Source organism: Megalobrama amblycephala, linkage group LG1 (genome assembly GCF_018812025.1).
Source record: "Megalobrama amblycephala isolate DHTTF-2021 linkage group LG1, ASM1881202v1, whole genome shotgun sequence".
NCBI classification, from domain to species: Eukaryota; Metazoa; Chordata; class Actinopteri; order Cypriniformes; family Xenocyprididae; genus Megalobrama; species Megalobrama amblycephala.
Window position 1 is genome coordinate 30,597,190 of NC_063044.1, and position 23,170 is coordinate 30,620,359.

The following is a 23,170-nucleotide window of genomic DNA, read 5'->3' on the forward strand; positions in this document are numbered from 1 at the left end:
AATTGTAAAATAAAATAATAATAATAATAATAATAATAATTATTATTATTAATAAATAAAATATCAAGAAATATATTACGATTTAACTTCTGTTATACTCTAAACAAATATTGTACTGTACAATTGTAAAATTACATTTTTCTTAATACGTACAATATTATTATTATTATTCAATATAATATTGAGAAATATATTACTATAATATATTACAACACATTTTTGCAGTATAATAATAAAATAAATTTAATAATAAAAATGTTATTTTACAGTTGTGCTCATTAACTGTAATATAATATTTTATTATTAAAAACTACAATACTATTTATTTTATTTAATTAATTTAATAATCATAAATTTATTTTTCTGTTATTTATTTTTACATTTTTTGTACACCTTTTCTTTAAAATTTTCCACGGAATTCCAAGCACTCCCTCCCAGGGCCCCAGATGGAAAACCCCTGGTCTGAATCCAGAATGATGACATCATGACTCCGCCCACAGTCCTGACATCATCGCTCCTGCTTCGCTCCTCCTCCCAGAGCAATTAGTGGCCCTTCTTTAAACCAACAACCCTCAACAAGAATTAGGCGTAATCTCAGTATATGGCCGTGAACAGATCAGCGCCGCGATAAACATCGTTCTCATTGCGCTCCAGCTCCAGACCATTAGTGCGGCCGAGGATTTATCCTGTCAGACGTTTCTCCACAGGAGCGGCTGTAAATGTGATCTATGTGATGATGACCACCGCTGGGCCCGTTTCTACCGCTCTCTTGTGATTCTTCAGCCTCTTTCTTAGTCCCGCCCCAGCTCTCTTCTGATTGGATAGCAGCTGTGCTGTGGCCACGCCCACATGCAGTGCTGATTGCTTCACTAACGGAGGTCACATGTTTTCTCCTGTGTTCATTTAAAATGTTTGAACATAATTAATTGTGTAATGAGTCAGAGATCAGAGGGTTAATGACTGAATCAAGGCGGTCAGGAACACGAGACCCCGTGTGTGTGTGTGTGTGTGTGTGTGTGTGTGTGTGTGTGTGTGAGAGAGACTCTTCTCAGCGAATTGATGATGATGTTTGTTGATATTTGTTGCCCACACATGGTGATGGTCTCCTGTCAGGGCGGATGAATGGGATGTTTGTGGTTGTCATGGAAACCGCTGATGGGCAGAGGCGGGGATCACACCTGTCAATCAAGATAAGAGCTTATCTTCACTCACACACGCATCATTTACACGACTCCTGCGAGACTCTTCAGGTGATTCTGTACCTGCCGAAGCGTCTGAAAGCCCCGCAGGAGCGACTAAAAACAGCCACACGTAAATCCCCAACGACCGATTTCCCTTTTACTCGCGTGTAACATGAAGGAAAATTCCCAGCTCTCTCTCTCTCCGCTCAGGGAGACAGATGCCTTCGTTATGATACGTAATTCCAAGCTCTATTCTCCAGAGAAATGAAATAAAAATGAATTAGGGTCTCTATTTTTACCCACTCAGGGAAAAATGAGCTATAAAATGTATTTGCACGAGCTCTTCTTTTGATCATCGTAAGGTTTTGCTGAGTATTTGGGAAAATGTGAGAGATGTTTTATGTTTAAAGGAATTATTCTTCTTCTGTACTGTACAATTTTCTTTCTTTAATCTTCAGCAGAATGTCTGAGCTTCGGTTTTCCACACAAGAAAAGTGGATGATGATTGATACCATCAAAAAATGTGTCTAAATTTATCTAAACGTGTGTCTTTTCCTCACACAAATCATCATGCACCATTTGTATTAGTCATATACTATTATAGTATTTATTAATATTTTGAATTAACTTTCATTTTTCAGAATCAGATCATTTTAGTTTTAGTAATTTTGTGATTTTGTCATTTTTATTAGTGTATTAGTATATTTTTGCAATATTAATATTTCAGTATAGCTTTAATTCATTCCTATTTCAGTTTTTGTTTTAATAATTTTAGTATGTCAGGTATTTTATTTAATTTAGTTTCCAAGGCAACCTTTCTAATATTTATGTTTTTTCATCTAATATTTATATTATGTAATATTATTTATTAAAAAAAATAGTTAACAATAAAATGTGTTTTAAGGTTTTAACTTTTTATTATTTGGTTAAAATGAAATTGTTTTGACTATTTCAGTGCTGTTTAATATAAAATCTCTCATTACAAACTGTAATTAGATCATCCTTTTTTGTTGTCAAAGCGAGTCTTTTAAAGCGTCTCTGAGGTCTGAACGAGTCACTCGAGTCAAATGATTCGGTTTATGGTTTTGGATATTTTCTCTCATGCAGTTTCTTCATTTTCCCCTGCGATCTAAAACTATATCAGTCTGTTTCGTTGCTTTCGTCAGTGTGTCTGAACATGTTTATTTGATCTCTTTTGTGTAGATCAGGAGCTTCTGGAGGACGTCCTGATTGACAGCTGCTTCTGTGTCTCACAGCCAATGGTGAGTGGAGGACGGGACTGTGTGTGTGTGTGTGTGAGTGTGAGTGTGTGTGTGTGTGTGTGTGTGTGTGTGTGTGTGTGTGTGGTCAAATCTGTCTGTCTGAGTTTCTAATGAAACAGAATGTCCATAAATGACTAAACACTCCCAGAATGCACTGCAGGTGGTAAATGTGACTACTGATGGTCGTGGTGCAAACACACTCACAAATGCATTTATTTTACACTCACACACACACACTGGAGGCTGAAATACAGCCGCTGTAAAGGATGAATCGTTTGTCCGCTGCTGGTTTGGCAGGTCGTTACTCTGAATCTTAAGAGAGACTATAAACTCTGAACACAATGAAGCACAAACACACACACACACACACACACACACACACAGAATGACCTCTAACGAGCTGACGCTAATGTTAATCAGCATATTAACACACACACATGCTCTTTCGAAGCTCTCACCTGAGATGTTTCATCATGTTGTCATCTAGTAAGAGTGCATTAAATAATGTTCTTACATGCTGTATTATATATGTAACTTAATGTGTCAGTTAATTGATTAATATTATCTTATCTTACACTAGTGATACAAGGTATTCCTCTTGTTTTGAAACACTTGAACAAAAGTTCATATGTTTGTTGCGTTAACAGAAAATGTTCCGTCACTGACTGAATTTAAACATGATAAACATTTAAACGTGAGGGATTTATTCTTGCCGCCTGCGTCTCTGATGGGTCTGAGCTGTTAGATCCGCAGCGCTGAGACTCAGTTACCCGGCGACACACAGAGGAATCTCACGGGTCTGAGTCTGACCTTCAGAGAGGACAAACACGAGGAACAGGGAATAAACCCCTCCAGCTGCTGCTGATGATTACCACAGAAATCTGCTTAATCTACAGCTGCATTCATAATGCCTTCACTCAGAATTATCATAAATATGAGTTTCCTACTTAAAAATTGCACATGAAGTCATATTTACCACTGGGAAGCTCAGGGATAAGTTCCTGAATTGGGCGATCCATGAACTTTAAACATGCCGGAGGGAAGAGCGATTGATGCGACTGCTATTCTTTATTAGTTTTTCCACAACAGCAACATCGCCTGCTCTTGTCATTAAAGTACATATTTACATATATGATAAATCATTTGAAGTGTATTGTATGTTTTATAGGCAGCAAAAATAGCCTGTATTTGGCAGAAATTCCAGAATCGTCAGCCAGCTGATTATCTAGTTTATATGGATGTCAAAGAATGGGATGCATAATATCCTTTTTTTGCTTTCATAAGATTTTCTCCATAAATAGGCAAGAATAAACCTGGTGTCCTCCATGATTCCTGTTCTTTCTGACAACAAAGCACTTGACAAGCTTGTAATCACAACAACAAGGCAGCTTTACACAAACTTTATGTGGCGTAAATGTATTCAGACGTGGAATCAATGGCTGAAAAGCTGAATGCTGATTCTCATGCCAGGGCTATTGTAGTTAACTAAAACAAAAACCATTAAAAACAAGTTTGTTACTTGGGATAAAAAATATAAATAAAATAAAATAAAATATTTATTAAAAAAAGAAAACATTCATTTTCAGCTAGTTGCCAGAGCAAGTTTTCTCATTTTCATTTAGTTTAACTTGATTTACTAAAATAACTGAAAACTGTAATAATCAATAAAACTAAATAGACATTGTTATAAAAAAATTAATAAATAGGACAAAAATATTATATTATATTATCTTTTAAAATGAATTTATACCTTTATTTTTTTTACATTCTGAAACTTCAGATATTAAGTCTTGTTTTCTGAATAAAATCATCAAAATGAAGTAAAAGAAGTAAAAAAAAAATAATAAAAAGGACAAAAAAAAAATTACTAAAACTTTAACTAAAATGAAAATGGAAAATAAACAAATAACTAATTCAAAATATTAATAAAAGCTTTAGTTAAAAAAACAGAGTTTGTAAACAGCCAGTAATTATTATATTATATTATATTATCTTTTAAAATGAATTTATACCTTTATTTTTTTTACATTCTGAAACTTCAGATATTAAGTCTTGTTTTCTGAATAAAATCATCAAAATGAAGTAAAAGAAGTAAAAAAATTATAATAAAAAGGACAAAAAAAAAAGCAAAATTACTAAAACTTTAACTAAAATGAAAATGGAAAATAAACAAATAACTAATTCAAAATATTAATAAAAGCTATAGTTAAAAAAACAGAGTTTGTAAACAGCCAGTAATTATTATATTATATTATATTATATTATTGTTACGGTATGGTGGTGTAGAGATGAGGCAGATACGGATTTCCACAGTTATAGACAATACTTTAATCAACACGGGCAAGGAGTAACCAAACATACACTTAACATAAACAGAGAACGGACCAGGAGTGCAGGGAGTGAGTGCATTATAAAGGGAGTGCAGATGATCAAGTCCAGGTGCAGGTGATGAGTGCTGATGAGGAGCTGACGAGGGAAGTGAGTGCAGGTGTAGAAACAGGAGGATTATGGGAAATAGAGTCCAGGGGAACAAGGGATCTGTGACATTACCCCCCCCTCCCGGTAGGCGCGTCCTCGCGCCGTAGATGAAACAACCGGGAGGGGGGCGGGCGCCCTGGAGACCTCAAGCTGGTGCAGGGGGAGGAGCAGACTGGAGTGGAGGTCTCCAGGGCAGGTTCAAAAGCCATGGCGGGTCAGGGGCCGGAGGCAGCCACGGCGGGTCAGGGGCCGAAGGCAGCCACGGCGGGTCAGGGGCTGAAGGCAGCCATGGCGGGTCAGGTGCAGCGGGCAGACATGCAGCGGGCATACATGGCGGGTCAGGTGCAGCGGGCAGCCATGGCGGGTCAGGTGCAGCGGGCAGCCATGGCGGGTCAGGATCCGAAGCCTTCGAGGCGTTGAGCCCAGTCGGCGCAGAAGGACCGGCGGGAGATGGCGGAACCAAAGGCTCTGCCGACCGAAGCGCAGCCGGGACTCCAGAAGGCCGCAGTGGAAGCAGTAGGACAGCCAACAAAAAGAACACCGGGGGGAGTGAGGAAGCCAACTGAAACTGAGGGACGGAGTGACGGAGCGGAGACGGAGGAGTGTAGTCCAGAGGGAAGGGCAGGCTGACGAGTGCACAAGGTGTGAGTGGAGGCAGGATGGATACTGGTGACGCTGGTGGACTGATGGGTAACGGTGGAGCAGAGGGAGGTTGGAGCCGGGGTGAAGGTAATCGCCCAGAGGTCCGAGGTGGAGATCTGGGCGAGGGGGCTTGAGGTGGAGGTTCAGTGTAAACATAAATGGATGGAGGTGGGAGAGGGAGGCAGGGAGGGAAAACAGTCTTAGAGCTGGCGGGTTCAGAAACACAGTTCATAGGGGCAGTAAGCTCGGCGGCGGCTGGAGCGGCTGGCTCGTAGGCGGCGGCTGGAGCGGCTGGCTCGTAGGCGGCGGCTGGAGCGGCTGGCTCGTAGGCGGCGGCTGGAGCGGCTGGCTCGTAGGCGGCGGCTGGAGCGGCTGGCTCGTAGGCGGCGGCTGGAGCGGCTGGCTCGGCGGCGGCGGCTGGAGCGGCTGGCTCGGCGGCGGCGGCTGGAGCTGAGGGCTCGTAGGCGGCGGCTGGAGCAGAGGGCTCGTAGGCGGCGGCTGGAGCAGAGGGCTCGTAGGCGGCGGCTGGAGCAGAGGGCTCGTAGGCGGCGGCTGGAGCTGAGGGCTCGTTCATCCCCTCAAATCCAATTAAAATCCCCACAGGCACTGGAGCTGGCTCTGTGGGGACTGGAGCGGGCTCTGGAGAGACTGGAGCGGGCTCTGGAGAGACTGGAGCGGGCTCTGGAGAGACTGGAGCGGGCTCTGGAGAGACTGGAGCGGGCTCTGGAGAGACTGGAGCGGGCTCTGGAGAGACTGGAGAGGGCTCGTTCATCCCCTCAAATACAATTAAAATCCCCACAGGCACTGGAGCTGGCTCTGTGGGGACTGGAGCGGGCTCTGGAGAGACTGGAGCGGGCTCTGGAGAGACTGGAGCGGGCTCTGGAGAGACTGGAGCGGGCTCTGGAGAGACTGGAGCGGGCTCTGGAGAGACTGGAGCGGGCTCTGGAGAGACTGGAGCGGGCTCTGGAGAGACTGGAGCAGCTTGTTTCCTCCTCCTCCGCTTACGGGACCCAGTGGAGGAGTGTGGGTTCCGCGTGGGGCAGGCAGGGAGTTCGTAGGAGGGGTATGTGGAGGAAGACGGAGGTTGACTGACTGGCCCGGCCAACCGTGTTTCTGGATGAACTAGAGACAGACACCCATCCAGAACCCAATCGACAAAAAATTTGGAGTCATTTAACCATAAAATGGAATTTATAGTTTCGCTTAGGGAGAAACGATAATCGGGTTCACCAAAACGGATGGTGTCATCATCTAGTCCATCCAGAAACAGAGAGATCAAACATGCTTCAGGCCAGTCAGACAAAGAAGCAAGCTCAACGAACTCCTCCACATACCTCTCCAGCGAACGACCTACCTGCAGGAGCCCGATTAGGCGATCGCCGGATGACAGGGTGAGAGGCGTTGGAGGAGCTGGAGCCAGGGAGCCGGGGAAAGTCTCCATATTGTTCCTTTCTTTTTTTTTTTTTTTTCCTGTGGAAATCCAGTCGGTTGGGTCCGTTCTTCTGTTACGGTATGGTGGTGTAGAGATGAGGCAGATACGGATTTCCACAGTTATAGACAATACTTTAATCAACACGGGCAAGGAGTAACCAAACATACACTTAACATAAACAGAGAACGGACCAGGAGTGCAGGGAGTGAGTGCATTATAAAGGGAGTGCAGATGATCAAGTCCAGGTGCAGGTGATGAGTGCTGATGAGGAGCTGACGAGGGAAGTGAGTGCAGGTGTAGAAACAGGAGGATTATGGGAAATAGAGTCCAGGGGAACAAGGGATCTGTGACAATTATATTATATTATATTATATTATATTATATTATATTATATTATATTATATTATCATTTAAAATGAATTTATACCTTTACATTTTTTTTTTTTACATTCTGAAACTTCAGATATTAAGTCTTGTTTTCTGAATAAAATCATCAAAATGAAGTAAAAGAAGTAAAAAAAAAAAATTAATAAAAAGGACAAAAAAAAGCAAAATTACTAAAACTTTAACTAAAATGAAAATGGAAAATAAACAAATAACTAATTCAAAATATTAATAAAAGCTATAGTTTAAAAAAACAGTAATTATTATATTATATTATATTATATATTATATTATCATTTAAAATGAATTTATACCTTTATTATTATTATTTTTTTTTTACATTCTAAAACTTCAGATATTAAGTCTTGTTTTCTGAATAAAATCATCAAAATGAAGTGAGTTTGTGCCTAAAACAAGAACAAATATCTGCCAATGGAAAAATAGGCAGAATTCAAAGAGAAAACAAGATCTCTCTTCATTTTGATACATTTTTCAATAAACAAGACTTACTATCTTCAGTCATTTCGCTTCTCCAGTAAATGTATCTTGATTTAAGAATGTTTAGATATTTGTGCTGGAAAACAAGACAGAAACACTGAGGAAGAACATGATTTATTGCAGTGCAGGAAGTTATTCCCTCAGTATGAAGCAGACTGTATCTTCCTCTTGTGTGTTTGTGTTATAAAGGTTAGTCTCTCTGTCTGTCTGCAGCTGGACGGCAGGATGAGTCTGGTGGCCGTCATGCTCACTGACTTAATGGACAGGAAGTTCCTCCCACGCATGCAACCGGCCAATCAGGCGGAGGAGGAGGTGAAGGCTGTCAGAGAGGTGGAGGCGTGTCTGCTCAGGTGGGTCAGAGGTCAAATTCACAATCATATCTTTGGTAAGATTACTCAGAGATTCACAAGTGAAACTATGCATTGTGATATATATTTAAAGAGGGTGTATCAGGTTGATTATTTTCCTCATATTCTCCATTGTTGCAGCTCCTCTCTTCCCAGTCTGTCAGTAACACTCTGTTTAGTTCCTGTCTCCTCCTTCTGAAAAGTACGATGAGCTCTGATTGGTTGGCTGGAACAGTGTGTTGTGATTGGTCATTAGGGAAATGCCCTACCCCTTACCATAACCACCAGTTTCAACACACTACTAACTAACTCAACCAGGCCCCGCCCCTTTATTCTGCATATTATTTAAGTGAGGAATATTGTGAAGATGGAGGCGTTTCAGGAGTTCAGAAACTGTTTTTTGACGTGTGTAAAGCCCTGTTTGGTGTTATCGTTGTGTGACAGGTTCAGGACTAAACTCGTGGCGTCATTGGCTCGATGTCGGATCAAACACGACCTGCTGATGCTGGAAAACATCCTGCCGGAGAACATCCGGCACAGACAGGAGCGAGCGACGCAGCTGCCGCTGTACGCGTGGATCAACACGCTCCGCAGCAGGTGCTCTGAGCTTCATACGAGACAGATTACACTCAAACACCTGCTAAAGAGCTGTTAATAATACGTTTGTTTCACTTATTGTTGCACTGCAAAGAATTATGTTCTTCCTCAGTATTTTTCTGACCCCATTAGCAGATATTTGGTCTTGTTTTAAGCACAAATTCACTTAATTTTTGTTAATATCTTCAGTCGTTAAGAATCTTTAGATATTTGTTCTGCGAAACAAGACAAAAATACTGAGGCAGAACATCATTTTTTGCCGTGGGGTTTGTTTTCATCTCATTTCCTTGTATTGCCGTATTATTTTCCACTGAAATTATTTATTGTTTATGAGGTAGAAAGATGAGAATGTGTTTGTGTGAGTGTGATTTATAGTTCAGATGTGGCATTATTCTGGTTCTCCCCTGTTTAACCTCCATTCTGGGGTGACCAGTCTTATTTCACACGTGTGTGTGTGAGGCTGTAAATTTCACTGAGTTGCAGACAGATCCAATCACCAGCACTGGAGGTCACACACACTCACACACACACTCACACACACACACACACACACACACTCACACACACACACACACTGTTTTCTCCTCTCTATCGTGTCGCTCTTGGCTTATATTTGACACTTAATTTCATCATGTGTGTGTAGTTTTGAGGAGGTCAGTGAAGTGTTACGCACATTAGGGTTTTCCTGCGTTAAATCTGTCGGACAGCTGGAAGGACGAACCTTCTGTAGAGACGCACACTGCCACGACCTGCTGGTGTTTCCCAACAGCGTGAAGAGAGATCTGACCGACACCAGATTACTGAGCGACCACAGACTCGTCATTCAGGTACACACATTTATTCTGTGTGGGATCCAACCGGTTGTTATCGCAAAATAAACCCAGACAGGGTGATCAGGAGGGCGGATCGATTCTGAATGTTTTGGAATCGACTCTGATTCTGATTCCTGATTCCAAGAATCGATTCCTCACCGTTGTTTGCGATTCTTTTTCTATTCAATTTATTGTTGTTTTGAAAGTTCATTATAGGCTCTCAGCATGTTTTCTTTCAGCATTATCATTGACTTATAGAAAGAAAAAGTAATAAAATGGGTTGAATCAACTACATAAATTTATCCACTAACCATTCAGAAATGTCCAGTTTCATTCTAAAAGTTGTAAGTTCTTCCTGAGTCTCTCCATCAGTGTCGACTCCGGTTTGAACAATGTAAGGCTGAACACCGTTACTGACAATCCTCATTTTGGCTGCGTGAGATTCTCCAGCTTTGTTGTTGTTGAGCTGTTAAAGCTCCGCCCTCTTCTGGAAAGGGGGCGGGAGCAGCAGCTCATTTGCATTTAAAGGGACACACAAAAACGGCGTGTTTTTGCTCACACCCAAATAGAGGCAAATTTGACAAGCTATAATAAATGATCTGTGGGGGATTTTGAGCTGAAACTTCACACACACATGAGTGTACATTATCCTGCGTATCACATGGCTGCTTCCCCCAGAGGGCGTGTCCGTCTGCAGTGAAACACTAGAGACTCCTCAAATGCCCGTATGAGTGCCATAGGCATGTGACGGTATCAAATTTTCATGTTGCGATTAATTGCTGAAGCTTTTTATCACGGTAGTAGTTTAACAGGTTTAAGAACTCAAAACAAAAATAAATTGAAATAAAACAAAAACAACTCTGAATGTTTAAATACAATAATACACTACAAAAAAATATATAAAGTGAAATTTTCAAACAGATTAAATTGCAAAAGAATTCGGCTATAAAGAACAACAGGAAACACTTTACAATAAGGTCTCTATTTAATGCATTAACTAAGATTGAGCAATAGCTACATTTGTTACAGAAAGTTTTATTTTTTTGTTAATGTTAGTTTAGAAATACAACTGATCATTGTTAGTTTGATCTCAGGTCCATTAAATAAGTTCTCTTGATTTTAATAATGTTATTAAACAGTAACTAAGAAATGAACATTAACTAATAATAATTAATGCTTTATAAGTATTTTTCATTGTCAGTTTGGTAATAATGAATTAACATGTTAACTAATGAAGCCGTATGTTTCAAAGTTTTACTGAACAATAACAAATAATCAGAACATTTCTAATCATTAGGGCATGTTGTAGTCCAGATTAAAATATAAAAATGTTTAGGTTTGAAAATAAATATCCTTTTAAGTCTTTTTTAATTATTCAGTTTTTGGTGCTGTGATGAGCAACACTGAGATTACAAAAAAATGAATGGCTGTTTGAAGCATTTTAAAAACTTCACCAGTGCAGTTACTTTCTTTGCACGGTTTCCGGGGTAACCGCTGCATTTCTGCTGTTCCATCAGCGCCCTCTGCTGTCAGAGAGTGAACGTGCACTTTCATTCAGCGCGTCTCCTTCACTCGTTCCGCCATGTGCTTCTCATGCACGTTGGGCTTGTTTACATCTGAGCGCGTATCCTTTTGATGCAGAATACAGCGGTGTTGTGCATTTTATACGAGTGATAGGTAAAGTATTCTTAATTGCATTATAAAAAAATTAATAATTGGTAATAAATTATTATTTACGGTATTCTGAAGTGCCCACGATTACAATATCGTGCATATTCATTATCGCGATTTATCGCATTACCGAATATCGGCACAAGTCTAGAGTGCCATTATACAGCATTGTTATTGACCATGGTCATTATCAGTGAATAACTGACCTCGGAATGTTGCAACTGACCAATCAGAATCAAGCATTTCAGAGAGCCGTGTAATAAGTGGTGTTGTGTGTGATGGTGTGTGTTTTGTGTGTTTGTAGGATAAGTCGTGTTGCGTGGGCCCCTGGGCGCTGCGGCCCCTGCTGGCTGAAGGAGGAGATGTCCTCATGACCGGATGTTTCTCTGCTCAGACCGTTGCGCACGTGGCTGCGGTGGCTGCGTCTGCATCTGCGCACACACATGCTGAAACACACACTCTGTCGCAGTCAAACACTCGCGGTCAGAGCACAGTGATCGTGTGTTTGGGAGATGAACCGCCGTCACAGACAGATGAACTACAGAACACACTCTTCAAACTGGGCTGCAAGAGTAAGGGGTTATTATATTATATTATATTATATTATATTATATTATATTATATTATATTATATTATATTATATTATATTATATTATATTATATTATATTCACTCACACACACACACACACACATATATATATATATATATGCATATATATAAAAAACTCAATTCAAAAATGCAAACACTTCAAAATAAATGAAAATTTTACATGCAAAAAGTGAATTAGATTGCACAGTATGAAAGATGGATTTTAAGTATATATATATATATATATATATATATATATATATATATATATATATATATATATATTATATTGTATCTTAATATATATATATATGTATGTGTGTAGGTATATTTATATACATGTATATCAATTGTAAGATAATATATATATATGTATACAAACTAAAAGTTAAATGCTAATTTAACATACAAAAAGTGCATTTAGGCATCACAACATTTTAATGTACAGTATGAAAGATATATAAATATTACTTTTACATCTAAATTATTTTTTGCGGTCAATGAATGATATAATCTAATGATGTGAACAGTATGGTGCTCGCAATGCCAGGTGCATGAACTGATAAAAATATATGTCTTGAATGCAATTTAAGTTGCTTTAAATAAACATATGTGCTGAATGCATAAATGAGCTTCATAGTGAGACACTGATGAAGGTTAAACGTGTGTGTGTGTGTGTGTGTTTGACCTTGGTATATTTCTGTAGAAAAATGCTAATATGTGTCTCCAGGGGTCTAAATCTGCAGAAAAAAAGTCCCTTTGGGGACGTTCACTAAGAAAAAATGGGCAGTTTTTATTGCCACAGTCACTGAGTTATTTTGAGTTCCTCTACAGAACAACTGAAGACAATACAAATGTGTGTTTGTCAGATGTGAAGCTGCTCTCAGTCTCTCTGGAGTCTCTGGACGTGTCTGACACGCGTCTGCAGGAGGTTCGTGTGATGGTTGTGATGCCGGCGTGTTCCCTGTCTGCCGTCAGCAACCCTGTGGATTACATCATGCAGGAGAACAGAGGTACACTCACACACACACACACACACACACACACACACACACACACACACACACACACACACTGTCATCGTACTGCACAGAGACTCTGAGCATCCGTCACTTGTGATTGTTCTGGACCACTTTCAGACCCGCGGCTCATGCTGGATCTGTCACATGGTTCCGTCTCTCCAGAGAAGCTCCAGACGCTCGTGTGCCGACAGAGGAAAGACCTGCAGCGCGTCGTCCAGTGTGAGTGTGTGTGTGACGGAGCTGTGTCCTCGTACTGCTTCATTTCACTGAGTTTAAACTCTTTATTAAATGATCTAAAAAACATTTATCTGAAAAATTATTCACTCTAGAAAACAAGAATAATTCAGAAAATTCACTCTAAAAATTAATTCAGACAATAATTCACTCTAAAAATTAAGAAAAATAATTTACTCTAAAATAATTCAGAAAAACAATTCACTCTAAAAATTAATTCAGACAATAATTCACTCTAAAAATTAAGAAAAATAATTTACTCTAAAATAATTCAGAAAAATAATTCACTCTAAAAATTAATTCAGAAAAATAATTCACTCTAAAATAATTCAGAATAATTCAGAAAAATAATTCACTCTAAAAATTAATTCATAAAAATAATTCACTCTAAAATAAATAATTCAGAATAATTCAGAAAAATAATTCACTCTAAAATAATTCAGAATTCAGAAAAATAATTCACTCTAAAATAATTCAGATTAATTCAGAAAAATAATTCACTCTAAAAATTAATTCAGAAAAATAATTCACTCTAAAATAATTCAGAATAATTCAGAAAAATTATTCACTCTAAAATAATTCAGAATAATTCAGAAAAATAATTCACTCTAAAAATTAATTCAGAAAAATTATTCACTCTAAAATAATTCAGAAAAATAATTCAGAAAAATAATTCACTCTAAAATAATTCAGAATAATTCAGAAAAATAATTCACTCTAAAAATAATTCAGACAATAATTCACTCTAAAAATTAATTCAGAAAAATTATTCACTCTAAAATAATTCAGAATAATAATTCACTCTAAAAATTAATTCTGAAAAATTATTCACTCTAAAATAATTCAGAATAATTCAGAAAAATAATTCACTCTAAAAATAATCCAGAAAATAATTCACTCTGAAAATTAAGAAAAATAATTTACTCTAAAATAATTCAGAATAATTCAGAAAAATAATTCACTCTAAAAATAATTCAGAAAAAAACACTCTAAAAATAATAATTCAGAAAAATAATTCACTCTAAAAAATAATTCAATAAAAAGAAAAATAATTCACTCAAAAAATAATTCACTAAAATTGTTCAGAAAAATAATTAAAATGTGTAACTTATTTTTCTCAGTTATTAAGGTATATTTCATTGATTTCACATGTTTAAAATATATATTTTTAATGTAATCATAGTTTAAGTTTTAACAACATCTGTGATGAACATCAGTTTTTACATCATTTAGCATCCATAAACATCCTTTATTTTGATAAAACTAAAAGATGTTTATAAAATATTGTGGTTTAGTCAATTTTCTTGTCCCTCAGTAAAATCATCCTCTCATGGCTTCTTCTTTTAACAGCCCTGAGATCAAACTAATGTAAACTAGTGTAGACCAGCAGAGAAGCTGAGCTGATCCAGTGGTTTCCAATAAGCTGATGAGTGATTGAACATGCCTCCCTGTATTGACGTTCATAATTTTCTGTGATGATTTGTGTGTTATTGATCTAGTGTGTGTGTGTGTGTGTGAGAGAGATCCGTTCATCAGTGGCTATCGAGCGTGAAGAGGCTCCGTCCCTCCCTGCAGATTAACACACTGTTAATTAACGGTGAATCGAGTGTGTTCGTCAGTGAGCAGACAGTCATGGCAGTGTGTGTGTGTGTGTGTGTGTGTGTGTGTAGTTCCTCAGGTGCGGGCGGTGCTTTACTCCACCTGTTCTGTTCACCCAGAGGAGAATGAGGAGGTGCTGAAGACGATCCTCTCACAAACACAGGAGATTCACTCCACAGCGCCGCCCTACAGGTGTGTGTGGGAACTTACATCTCCACATTAGTTATTTTCAGTAATAATAATAAAAACAAATCATAAATAAACCAAAATAAAACTGTTTAAAAATATATAATATTTAAAAATAATAAAAAATACAGTATTTTTATTTGGATTTCAGAGTTCTGAGGATTCGTTTCCAAAGTTACTCATTAGAATGAAATAAAAGAACGCTTAATAACATCCTTTTATTATGAGATTATATTGTGCTAATATGCTTTGAAAATAACAATAACTTGTTATTTTTTACATAATTTTATACATAATTATACATTACATAATTTTATATATTACATTTGTAAATATTGTATATTATTCATGTATATTAAATGTATTAAATTAGATTTTATTCACAAGTGTCATGTTAGTTTTAGTGTTAAATTAGTTTTACATGTCACTTCTCGAATATTTTTAAAACTGTGTGTGTGTGTGTGTCAGGTTGAGTTCTCCAGGTCTCCTGCAGGATGAGGACGGGTCACAGGAGATGAAGGCCAGCTTCTTCAGACTGGAAGCATCAGATCATCACAATGGCTGTTTCGTAGCTCTGCTCACACGACAGGTACTAAACATCAGCTTTATAATACCCTATTAAAAAACAATTACTGACCCTCATGATGTTCCAAACGAGAGAGTGGAGAACATAAATGAGAATGAACTTCAGTCCCGCCCCCTGAGTGTGATTGACATGTGGATCATCCTATCAGAATCCCTGGAGAAAATCATATTAGTTCATTTAAAAACAAATGGCGTCATGTATGATTAAGTCTCACTTGTGTCTTTGAAAGCTCTTGAATGTGATTTTGGTCAGAATTTAATTTTTACACACTAAACAGTATATTAACTGTATGCTGCATAGTAGTTCTTAAAATATATATTATGCATTATGCAAAGATAAATGTTTCAAACAGTAGTATGCTACACTGCTGTCACATGATATCATGTTGCATGTTTAATTCAGTGTGTGGCATCAAATTATCATTAAATTTTTTTGTTAAATTAAGTTTTTAGTCAAAGCCAAAAAATTTAGTGGTAAAATAACTAAAATATATTTAATATATTTATTTAAATTTTGAAAAAGATTTTCCTGAAATACTTTTAGAGCCAAATTTTTGTATATTTTACATATATTTTAAAATGAAAAAACAGATGGAAGGTGGAGTTTGTGAGCTGGAACAGATATGGTGTTTTTAGGCTGGTTATTTTTGTGTTTTGTGATGTTGTTTTTGCTAGTTAAGCCTCAAAGCATGCTGGGAGGAGTTTCTCTGGGGTTTGATGGAGACGCTCTTTGTTTCTCATGTCCATGTTCTCATTGACTAATCCTGCCGTGTCTGTTGAGGAATCCCGTCTTTCCCTCCCTCCGCTTTCATCTGCAGCTAAAAATAAACAGCGGAGAGACGGAGCAAGAGGGAGGAAAAGAGGCTCGATTCAGCTTCCTGCTGGGATCTTTCTGGTGGATCAAAGTTCCCCAGAAATGATCCGCAGTAAACAGGTGTGAGAGCGTTTATGTACGTTTCATATATGATGAAGGTTGCTGTGTTAGATTACGGCAATCCGTCATATTTATTCCTCCTCTGACAGTCAGAAAAACATCATCAAGCCTCCATATCCTTCCTGCCACGACTAATAAAAGCCACTAATAAAGATTATTGTGGTTCGCTTAAGAAGGTCTCATAAAAAGGCTATTAGACGCTTGTGTGGAAATATTACCGTCATCCTCCTCCCGGTTTTATGATGCATCTGTACGCTCGCACCTGGGACCAATAAAGTATTCAGCTGCGTTCAGACCTATCTTGCCCTTTCTCGAAATCTAGGGCTCTACTAGAACAGGTTGATTATTTTCCTCATATTCTCCATTGTTGCAGCTCCTCTCTTCCCAGTCTGTCAGTAACGCTCTGTTTAGTTCCTGTCTCTATGAAGCCCCTCCTTCTGAAAAGCACAATGAGCTCTGATTGGTCAGCTGGAGCAGTGTGTTGTGATTGGTCATTTGGGAAATGCCCCGCCCCTTACCATAACCGCCATTTTCAACACACTACTAACTAACTCAACCAGGCCCCGCCCCTTTATTCTGCGTATGAATTATTTAAATGAGGAATATTGTGAAGATGGAGGCGTTTCAAGAGTTCAGAAACACTGACGCTGATATAGAGAAGAACTGGAACTCAAACAGCAACATCACACACTAAAGACAGATGAAGATGGTCCTCTTTAAAAATAAAAGTTCGTTATTGGCAACGATGGTTCCAAGGTTCTTTGGGGAACCAAAAATATGAACCTTTTTGAACCTATATTTTTAAGAGTGTAGGCCGCAGTGTCTGTGTGTGTGTGTGTGTGTGTGTGTGTGTGTGTGTGTGTGTGTGTGTGTGTGTGTGTGTGTGTGTGTGTGTGTGTGTGACCTCATGTTCAGCTAAAGGACAAACATAATGACCGTAATCTGGGGCCAGAACTGCATCAAAACCACATGATGGGCAATAAATGTGTGATGTTCAGGAGGAGGGCAGGATGTATTGAATAATTCAGCCTCATGTCTGCATGTGTTAGCGTCAACAGGGCAAAACCTCACGTCCTCAAACACACACACACCATCTGAATTATTCACTGGGAGTGTGTGTGGTGCTGAGACAGCAGGAGATCCTTTAAGAAACACACTGAACTAACATGCAACACGCAGAGAAATGGACATTTTGAGAAAAACATTTTTTCCTGAATAATTGGAAATATTTATGGTTGATCCACAGCATTTTTCAACCTTTTAATGCATTTTAAAATATAAAATAATAAAATATAACTTTTTAAAATATTTATATAAATATATTTTTAAAAATATTTTATTTTATTATAATTTGACCTTTTGTATATAATAATAATAATGCATTATTTTATATATATATATATATATACAGTGCCCTCCAAAAGTTTGGAAACACCCCTGGCAAAGTGTGGTTTTGGACGATATGTCATTCTTATCATTTTTTACAGTAACTGAAGACCAGCAATAATAATTTTCATTTTGATTTCATAATAATGACAATATATTCATGTCAAAGTCAGACATGCCCATTTGCCAGCTGTGATGCTGGTTACTGGATTAAACTTGGTCCAGGTTTGTAAAAGGTTTTTGGGTCAGCACACCTTAATAGCTTCAACAATTGATTGCCAATTAAGTTTAGAATACAATGAACCAATCAGAACCCAGTTTAGGTCAGATAGCTGCTAATGCTGGATATTTTAATGAATCGAAAATTGAAGTTTTTTCTATGTATAAACTGTTTATGTAATAAAATATGTTTTCGTAGTTTGTGTTGTCCCTTATCAGAGCAAAATTATCACTAATTAAAAAGGATTCATGCCAATATTGTCCAAAACCCCACTTTTCTAGGGCGTTTCCAAAGTTTTGGAGTACCGAAAAAATAGGTTGTTTTCCCCCAAAGTTCGAATGTTTCACCATTTTATACATTTTTTAGATGTTTTATCTAAAGTGACTCTTCAAAACATGTAAGAGGCAGTTTACACAACACCATTTTCAACTAATAACAGACTTTTTTTATATGTTTTAGCTGTTTATTTACTCGGCAACAGCAGTTTGGGGACCTGAAAATGCAAACTTTTAAAAACACGTTTTAAAGTGCAAGTTTCTGAAAACAATGACGTTATCGTCTCTTTGTAAATTTGTGAAAACGGTGCCTTCTTGCATATTACGTGTTCAGTCTAGAGGCACGTAGTGTTTCTTTACAAAGTGACATCGCCATCTACTGGCCTGGCAGCAGAATACAGCGATTTTAGTTGTTTTTGCAGATCTGTGTGAACTTTTTTGTTTTTAGTACATCATTGTCATGTAAATACCCTGATGCATAGAATTCAGCCTTTTTTTGCTTCGTCTCCTACACAGCCTGAACCAGAAGTGATAGAAACGCCACAGGAAGTGCTCGCTCGCGCAGCGGCCAAAGGCTTGTTAGACGGCCTCCACCCAAACCAGCCAATCAAGAAAGAAGGCCGAGGCCGGCGGTCCCGCAGAGCACCTGCCAATCAAGCGCGCTCCATGAAGACACGCCCACACGCCACACAGAGCGACCAATCACGTGTAGCGGAATTCTTGAGCCACGAAATGAAAGGAAGCAGCTCGGCTCCGACAGTTTGTCATCAGAGCGGTCAGTCACCTCGGAGTCCGTTGCAATATGGTTAATTTAACTAGTTGAATAACAATATATTTAACGGTAATATTTTTTTCAGAGTAAACCACTGAGAAAAACTATCCTAACTTCCTGTTTACTTCCGTATCTCCACAGAAAAACCCTGTAGTTCTCGACGTCTCTCTCAGGGCATGTTCTCCAGGACAGGCTCCACCCCTAACACCACAGGCTCCACCTCTAAAACCTCAGGTCCCACCCCTAACACCACAGGCTCCACCTCTTATAATGCAGGCTCCACCCCTAACACCACAGGCTCCGCCTCTTATAATGCAGGCTCCAGCCCTAACGCAACAGGCTCCACCTCTTATAACACAGGCTCCACCTCTTATAACACAGGCTCCACCCCTAACACCACAGGCTCCACCTCTTATAATGCAGGCTCCACCCCTAACAGAACAGGCTCCACCTCTTATAACACAGGCTCCACCCCTAACACCACATGCCCCACCTCTTATAATGCAGGCTCCACCCTTAACACCACAGGCTCCGCCCCTAACCCCACCTCTTTCTCCAGTTTATACTCTAACAGTTTGACTGGTTTGAACGCGGCTGCAGTATCTGCAAATAACATTCACTCCTCTGCGCTGATCGCTCCACCTAAAGGCCGACATGAAGTGCTGCGGCCGGCGACTGTCACGTTTCCGTCTGCTCTGTTGTCAAGCGACGGTCTTCTTTCACAGAGGCGGAGCCACACCCTTACAAACCCCGCCCACACCCATCTGCGGTGGAGTAACTCGACACCGGCTCTCCCTCGAAGCCAAACGGCGTTCAGAGCGAGACTGAATCATCTGCGGCCGTGGTTCTGACCGACGCATTAGTGCGGCTACCGTCAGTATTTTACTCTCATCTCAGTATTTAAGACCTTTAATCTTTATTAGACATCCCATCTAACTCATTATTATTACTAAACTTTACTCTTTAAATGTCACTGCCATAAAAACAAGCATATTTTCCAATGTCATTTGGAACATGCATGCAAATAAAACAAGGACAGACGCTTTTTTTTGTGATGTAATTTATTTCCACAACATGTTACATTAATATGGTGTAAAAATGAGTGTCTTAGTGGTTGATCTGGATTTTAAAATACCATTTTGTGAGAAATAACATTCCTGTGTTTGTTTATTCTCGACTTATACTGTAGCAGGGGCTCGATGTGTGTGTGTGTGTGTGTGGCTCATCTGAAGTCTGAAACGCTCTATGCAAGTACGCAAAATCTTTTAGCTAAGCTTGTTCATGCATCACTGCGTTCCACGATTCATAATGCAATGCAAGTACGTTTTGCATTTTCAGCATTGCCACAAGGGCAGTTATAGAGGGCATTAGCGTAACCCGACGTCCTCTACAGTGAGGAACTGTGTTGCTCTTTAAAGACAACGGTAGAAAAATATGATGGTTTGCTGATGTTGAATCATTGTTGAACTTTATTCAGATTTTACAAATCGAATCGATGCTGTTTCAACATCATCTAGTACAGATCAAATATGAGGTTCAATAAACTACTATTTTGTATGTCAGGCTTTAATGTTGAGTAACGTGAACATGTCTTTAGCTGGACATCTGAATAAAACATCTGGTTTAATGTCATTTAGACATTTGAAGGACAGTACTGAGGTCTTTTGTGTTGCGTATGTACAAAAGGAGCGCACGTTTGCCAAGCATTCACATCTGCATTTGCGCACTTGCACAGGGAATCTGTCAGACCAAGTGTTTAAATGAGATGCATGTGTATTTGTGTGGTCAGAAAATTCCCATTTCGCTCCGCATTACAGTATTGATCTGAGCAGATGATATACAGACTCTGGTGTGTTATGATATTCCCACTGAACATCATGATCTGATCCGTCAGTGCTCGATGCGCTGAAACATTTCACACACACGTTCCTTTCCCAATACCCAACACCAGAAAATTCCCTCTAAATTTCTTGCGGAAAGAGAACAAAATTTCAAAGGATCCAATTTCCCAAGTGTGCGAGTCGCATTGAATGAGTGGGTGGTTTGAAATGAAACACACTTATGGCACAAATCAGACTGGAGCTTGAATCCAGGTCACGCGTGTAAAGAGTTACATTGATCTGAGCGTGACGGGATCGGTGAGACATGAACTCTGACGCCCTCGAAATACTTCAGTGAAAATGTGTTAGTGTAAGGCAGAGGCATGCTTCATTCAGGACAGTCGTTCGAAATGCTTCTTGTTACGCACACCGACATCTCGTTCATCTCGCGTTACACTTTTTGTCTTTTTTTGTTATGTTGTGTTTCTCTTCTCGGCTGCATCAGTAAATACACACACACACACCTGCTGTCCATCACAGCTGTTCTGTTCCGTCATTGGTGGGGAACCTCAGGGGCGGGCTTCTTTTTCAGAGTGTCTATGATTGATTGGACGCCCCGCTTCACGCTGGATGTTACGCGGCGGGTGACGGAGTCGCTAGGGGCCGGAGCCGAGGAGCCGGTCTTCCCCAGACACTTCTGATACCGCAACTACAGAAAACACAGGATTATATTGGTTTGATTTTATGTACTTGTATGTACTCAGATGTATGATATTCTTCAGTACAACTTAAACTTTATGTACAGCATCTGTGGCATGCTCACTCATCCTTCAGCTTGTAAAAACAAATAACATGTTAATAATAATGTTCCCTCAAGAATATTTGCAAAACTTTTCCATTCACTTGTGTTTGCTCACAACTATTGTGTTCAAAAAATGTTTGCTCGATGAACTGCTTTTATTCTCAAAACTCTTATGTTCACACACATAACATTTGCATTCCCTCAAGAAACTTTTGCTTTCAAGAAACTTTGTGTTCGCTCTGGAAATTTTTACACTCACACAAGAAACTTTGCGTTCGCTCGAGAAACTACTTCGTTTCCCTCGAGAAACATTTTCGTTTTGCTTGTGAAACATATTCGTTTTGCTCTAGAAACTTTTGCGTTCTTTCAAGAAACATTTGCGTTCCCTCGAGAAACATTTTCGTTTCGCTCGTGAAACATTTTCATTTCGCTCGAGAAACTTTTGCTTTCAAGAAACATTTGCGATCCCTCTGGAAATTTTTACACTCACACAAGAAACTTTGTGTTCGCTTGAGAAACTACTTCGTTTCCCTCGAGAAACATTTTTGTTTCGCTCGAGAAACATTTTCGTTTCGCTCGTGAAACATTTTCGTTTCCCTCTAGAAACTTTTGCGTTCTTTCAAGAAAGTTTTGCGTTCTTTCAAGAAACTTTTGCATTCCCTCGAGAAACATTTTTGTTTCGCTCGAGAAACATTTTCGTTTCGCTCGAGAAACATTTTCGTTTCGCTCGAGAAACATTTTCGTTTCGCTCGTGAAACATTTTCATTTCGCTCGAGAAACTTTTGCTTTCAAGAAACATTTGCGATCCCTCTGGAAATTTTTACACTCACACAAGAAACTTTGTGTTCGCTTGAGAAACTACTTCGTTTCCCTCGAGAAACATTTTTGTTTCGCTCGAGAAACATTTTCGTTTCGCTCGTGAAACATTTTCGTTTCCCTCTAGAAACTTTTGCGTTCTTTCAAGAAAGTTTTGCGTTCTTTCAAGAAACTTTTGCATTCCCTCGAGAAACATTTTTGTTTCGCTCGAGAAACATTTTCGTTTCGCTCGAGAAACATTTTCGTTTCGCTCGAGAAACATTTTCGTTTTGCTCGTGAAACATTTTTGTTTCGCTCTAGAAACTTTTGCATTCTTTCAAGAAACTTTTGCGTTCGATCAAGAAACTTTTGCGTTCCCTCGTGAAACATTTTTGTTTCGCTCGAGAAACTTGCGTTCAATCAAGAAACTTTTGCGTTCCCTCGAAACATTTTCGTTTCGTTTGAGAAACTTTTGCGTTCTTTCAAGAAACTTGCATTTGATCGAGAAACTTTTGCGTTCCCTTGAGAAACATTTTTGTTTTGCTCGAGAAACTTGCGTTCGATCAAGAAACTTTTGCGTTCCCTCGAAACATTTTCGTTTCGTTTGAGAAACTTTTGCGTTCGATCAAGAAACTTTTGCGTTCC

General features: G+C 39.0%; 2 protein-coding genes across 5 annotated transcripts in view; one reads left to right on the plus strand and one right to left on the minus strand.

Annotated features, from left to right (window-relative positions):
• Window positions 1-23,170, plus strand: part of LOC125267452 (putative methyltransferase NSUN7) — a 37,929-nt gene that overhangs the window by 11,349 nt on the left and 3,410 nt on the right. The window contains exons 3-13 of one of the 2 annotated variants that reach the window (XM_048189120.1): window positions 2,385-2,443; window positions 8,091-8,227; window positions 8,669-8,821; window positions 9,465-9,648; window positions 11,609-11,876; window positions 12,765-12,908; window positions 13,035-13,136; window positions 14,822-14,942; window positions 15,405-15,525; window positions 18,853-19,111; window positions 19,250-19,342. In XM_048189120.1, the coding sequence (XP_048045077.1) occupies window positions 2,385-2,443; window positions 8,091-8,227; window positions 8,669-8,821; window positions 9,465-9,648; window positions 11,609-11,876; window positions 12,765-12,908; window positions 13,035-13,136; window positions 14,822-14,942; window positions 15,405-15,525; window positions 18,853-19,111; window positions 19,250-19,342 (1,641 nt within the window). Of the gene's footprint in view, window positions 1-2,384; window positions 2,444-8,090; window positions 8,228-8,668; window positions 8,822-9,464; window positions 9,649-11,608; window positions 11,877-12,764; window positions 12,909-13,034; window positions 13,137-14,821; window positions 14,943-15,404; window positions 15,526-18,852; window positions 19,112-19,249; window positions 20,155-23,170 lie in introns of those variants that run through there. The other variant, XM_048189110.1, reaches the window with a different exon arrangement.
• LOC125267461 (amyloid beta precursor protein binding family B member 2) overlaps window positions 20,325-23,170 on the minus strand; it is a 31,867-nt gene continuing 29,021 nt past the window's right edge. For all 3 annotated transcript variants that reach the window (XM_048189148.1, XM_048189132.1, XM_048189141.1), the window contains exon 14: window positions 20,325-21,637. In XM_048189148.1, coding sequence (XP_048045105.1) covers window positions 21,482-21,637 — 156 coding nt within the window. In that variant the 3' untranslated portion in view covers window positions 20,325-21,481. The remainder of the gene's footprint in view (window positions 21,638-23,170) is intronic.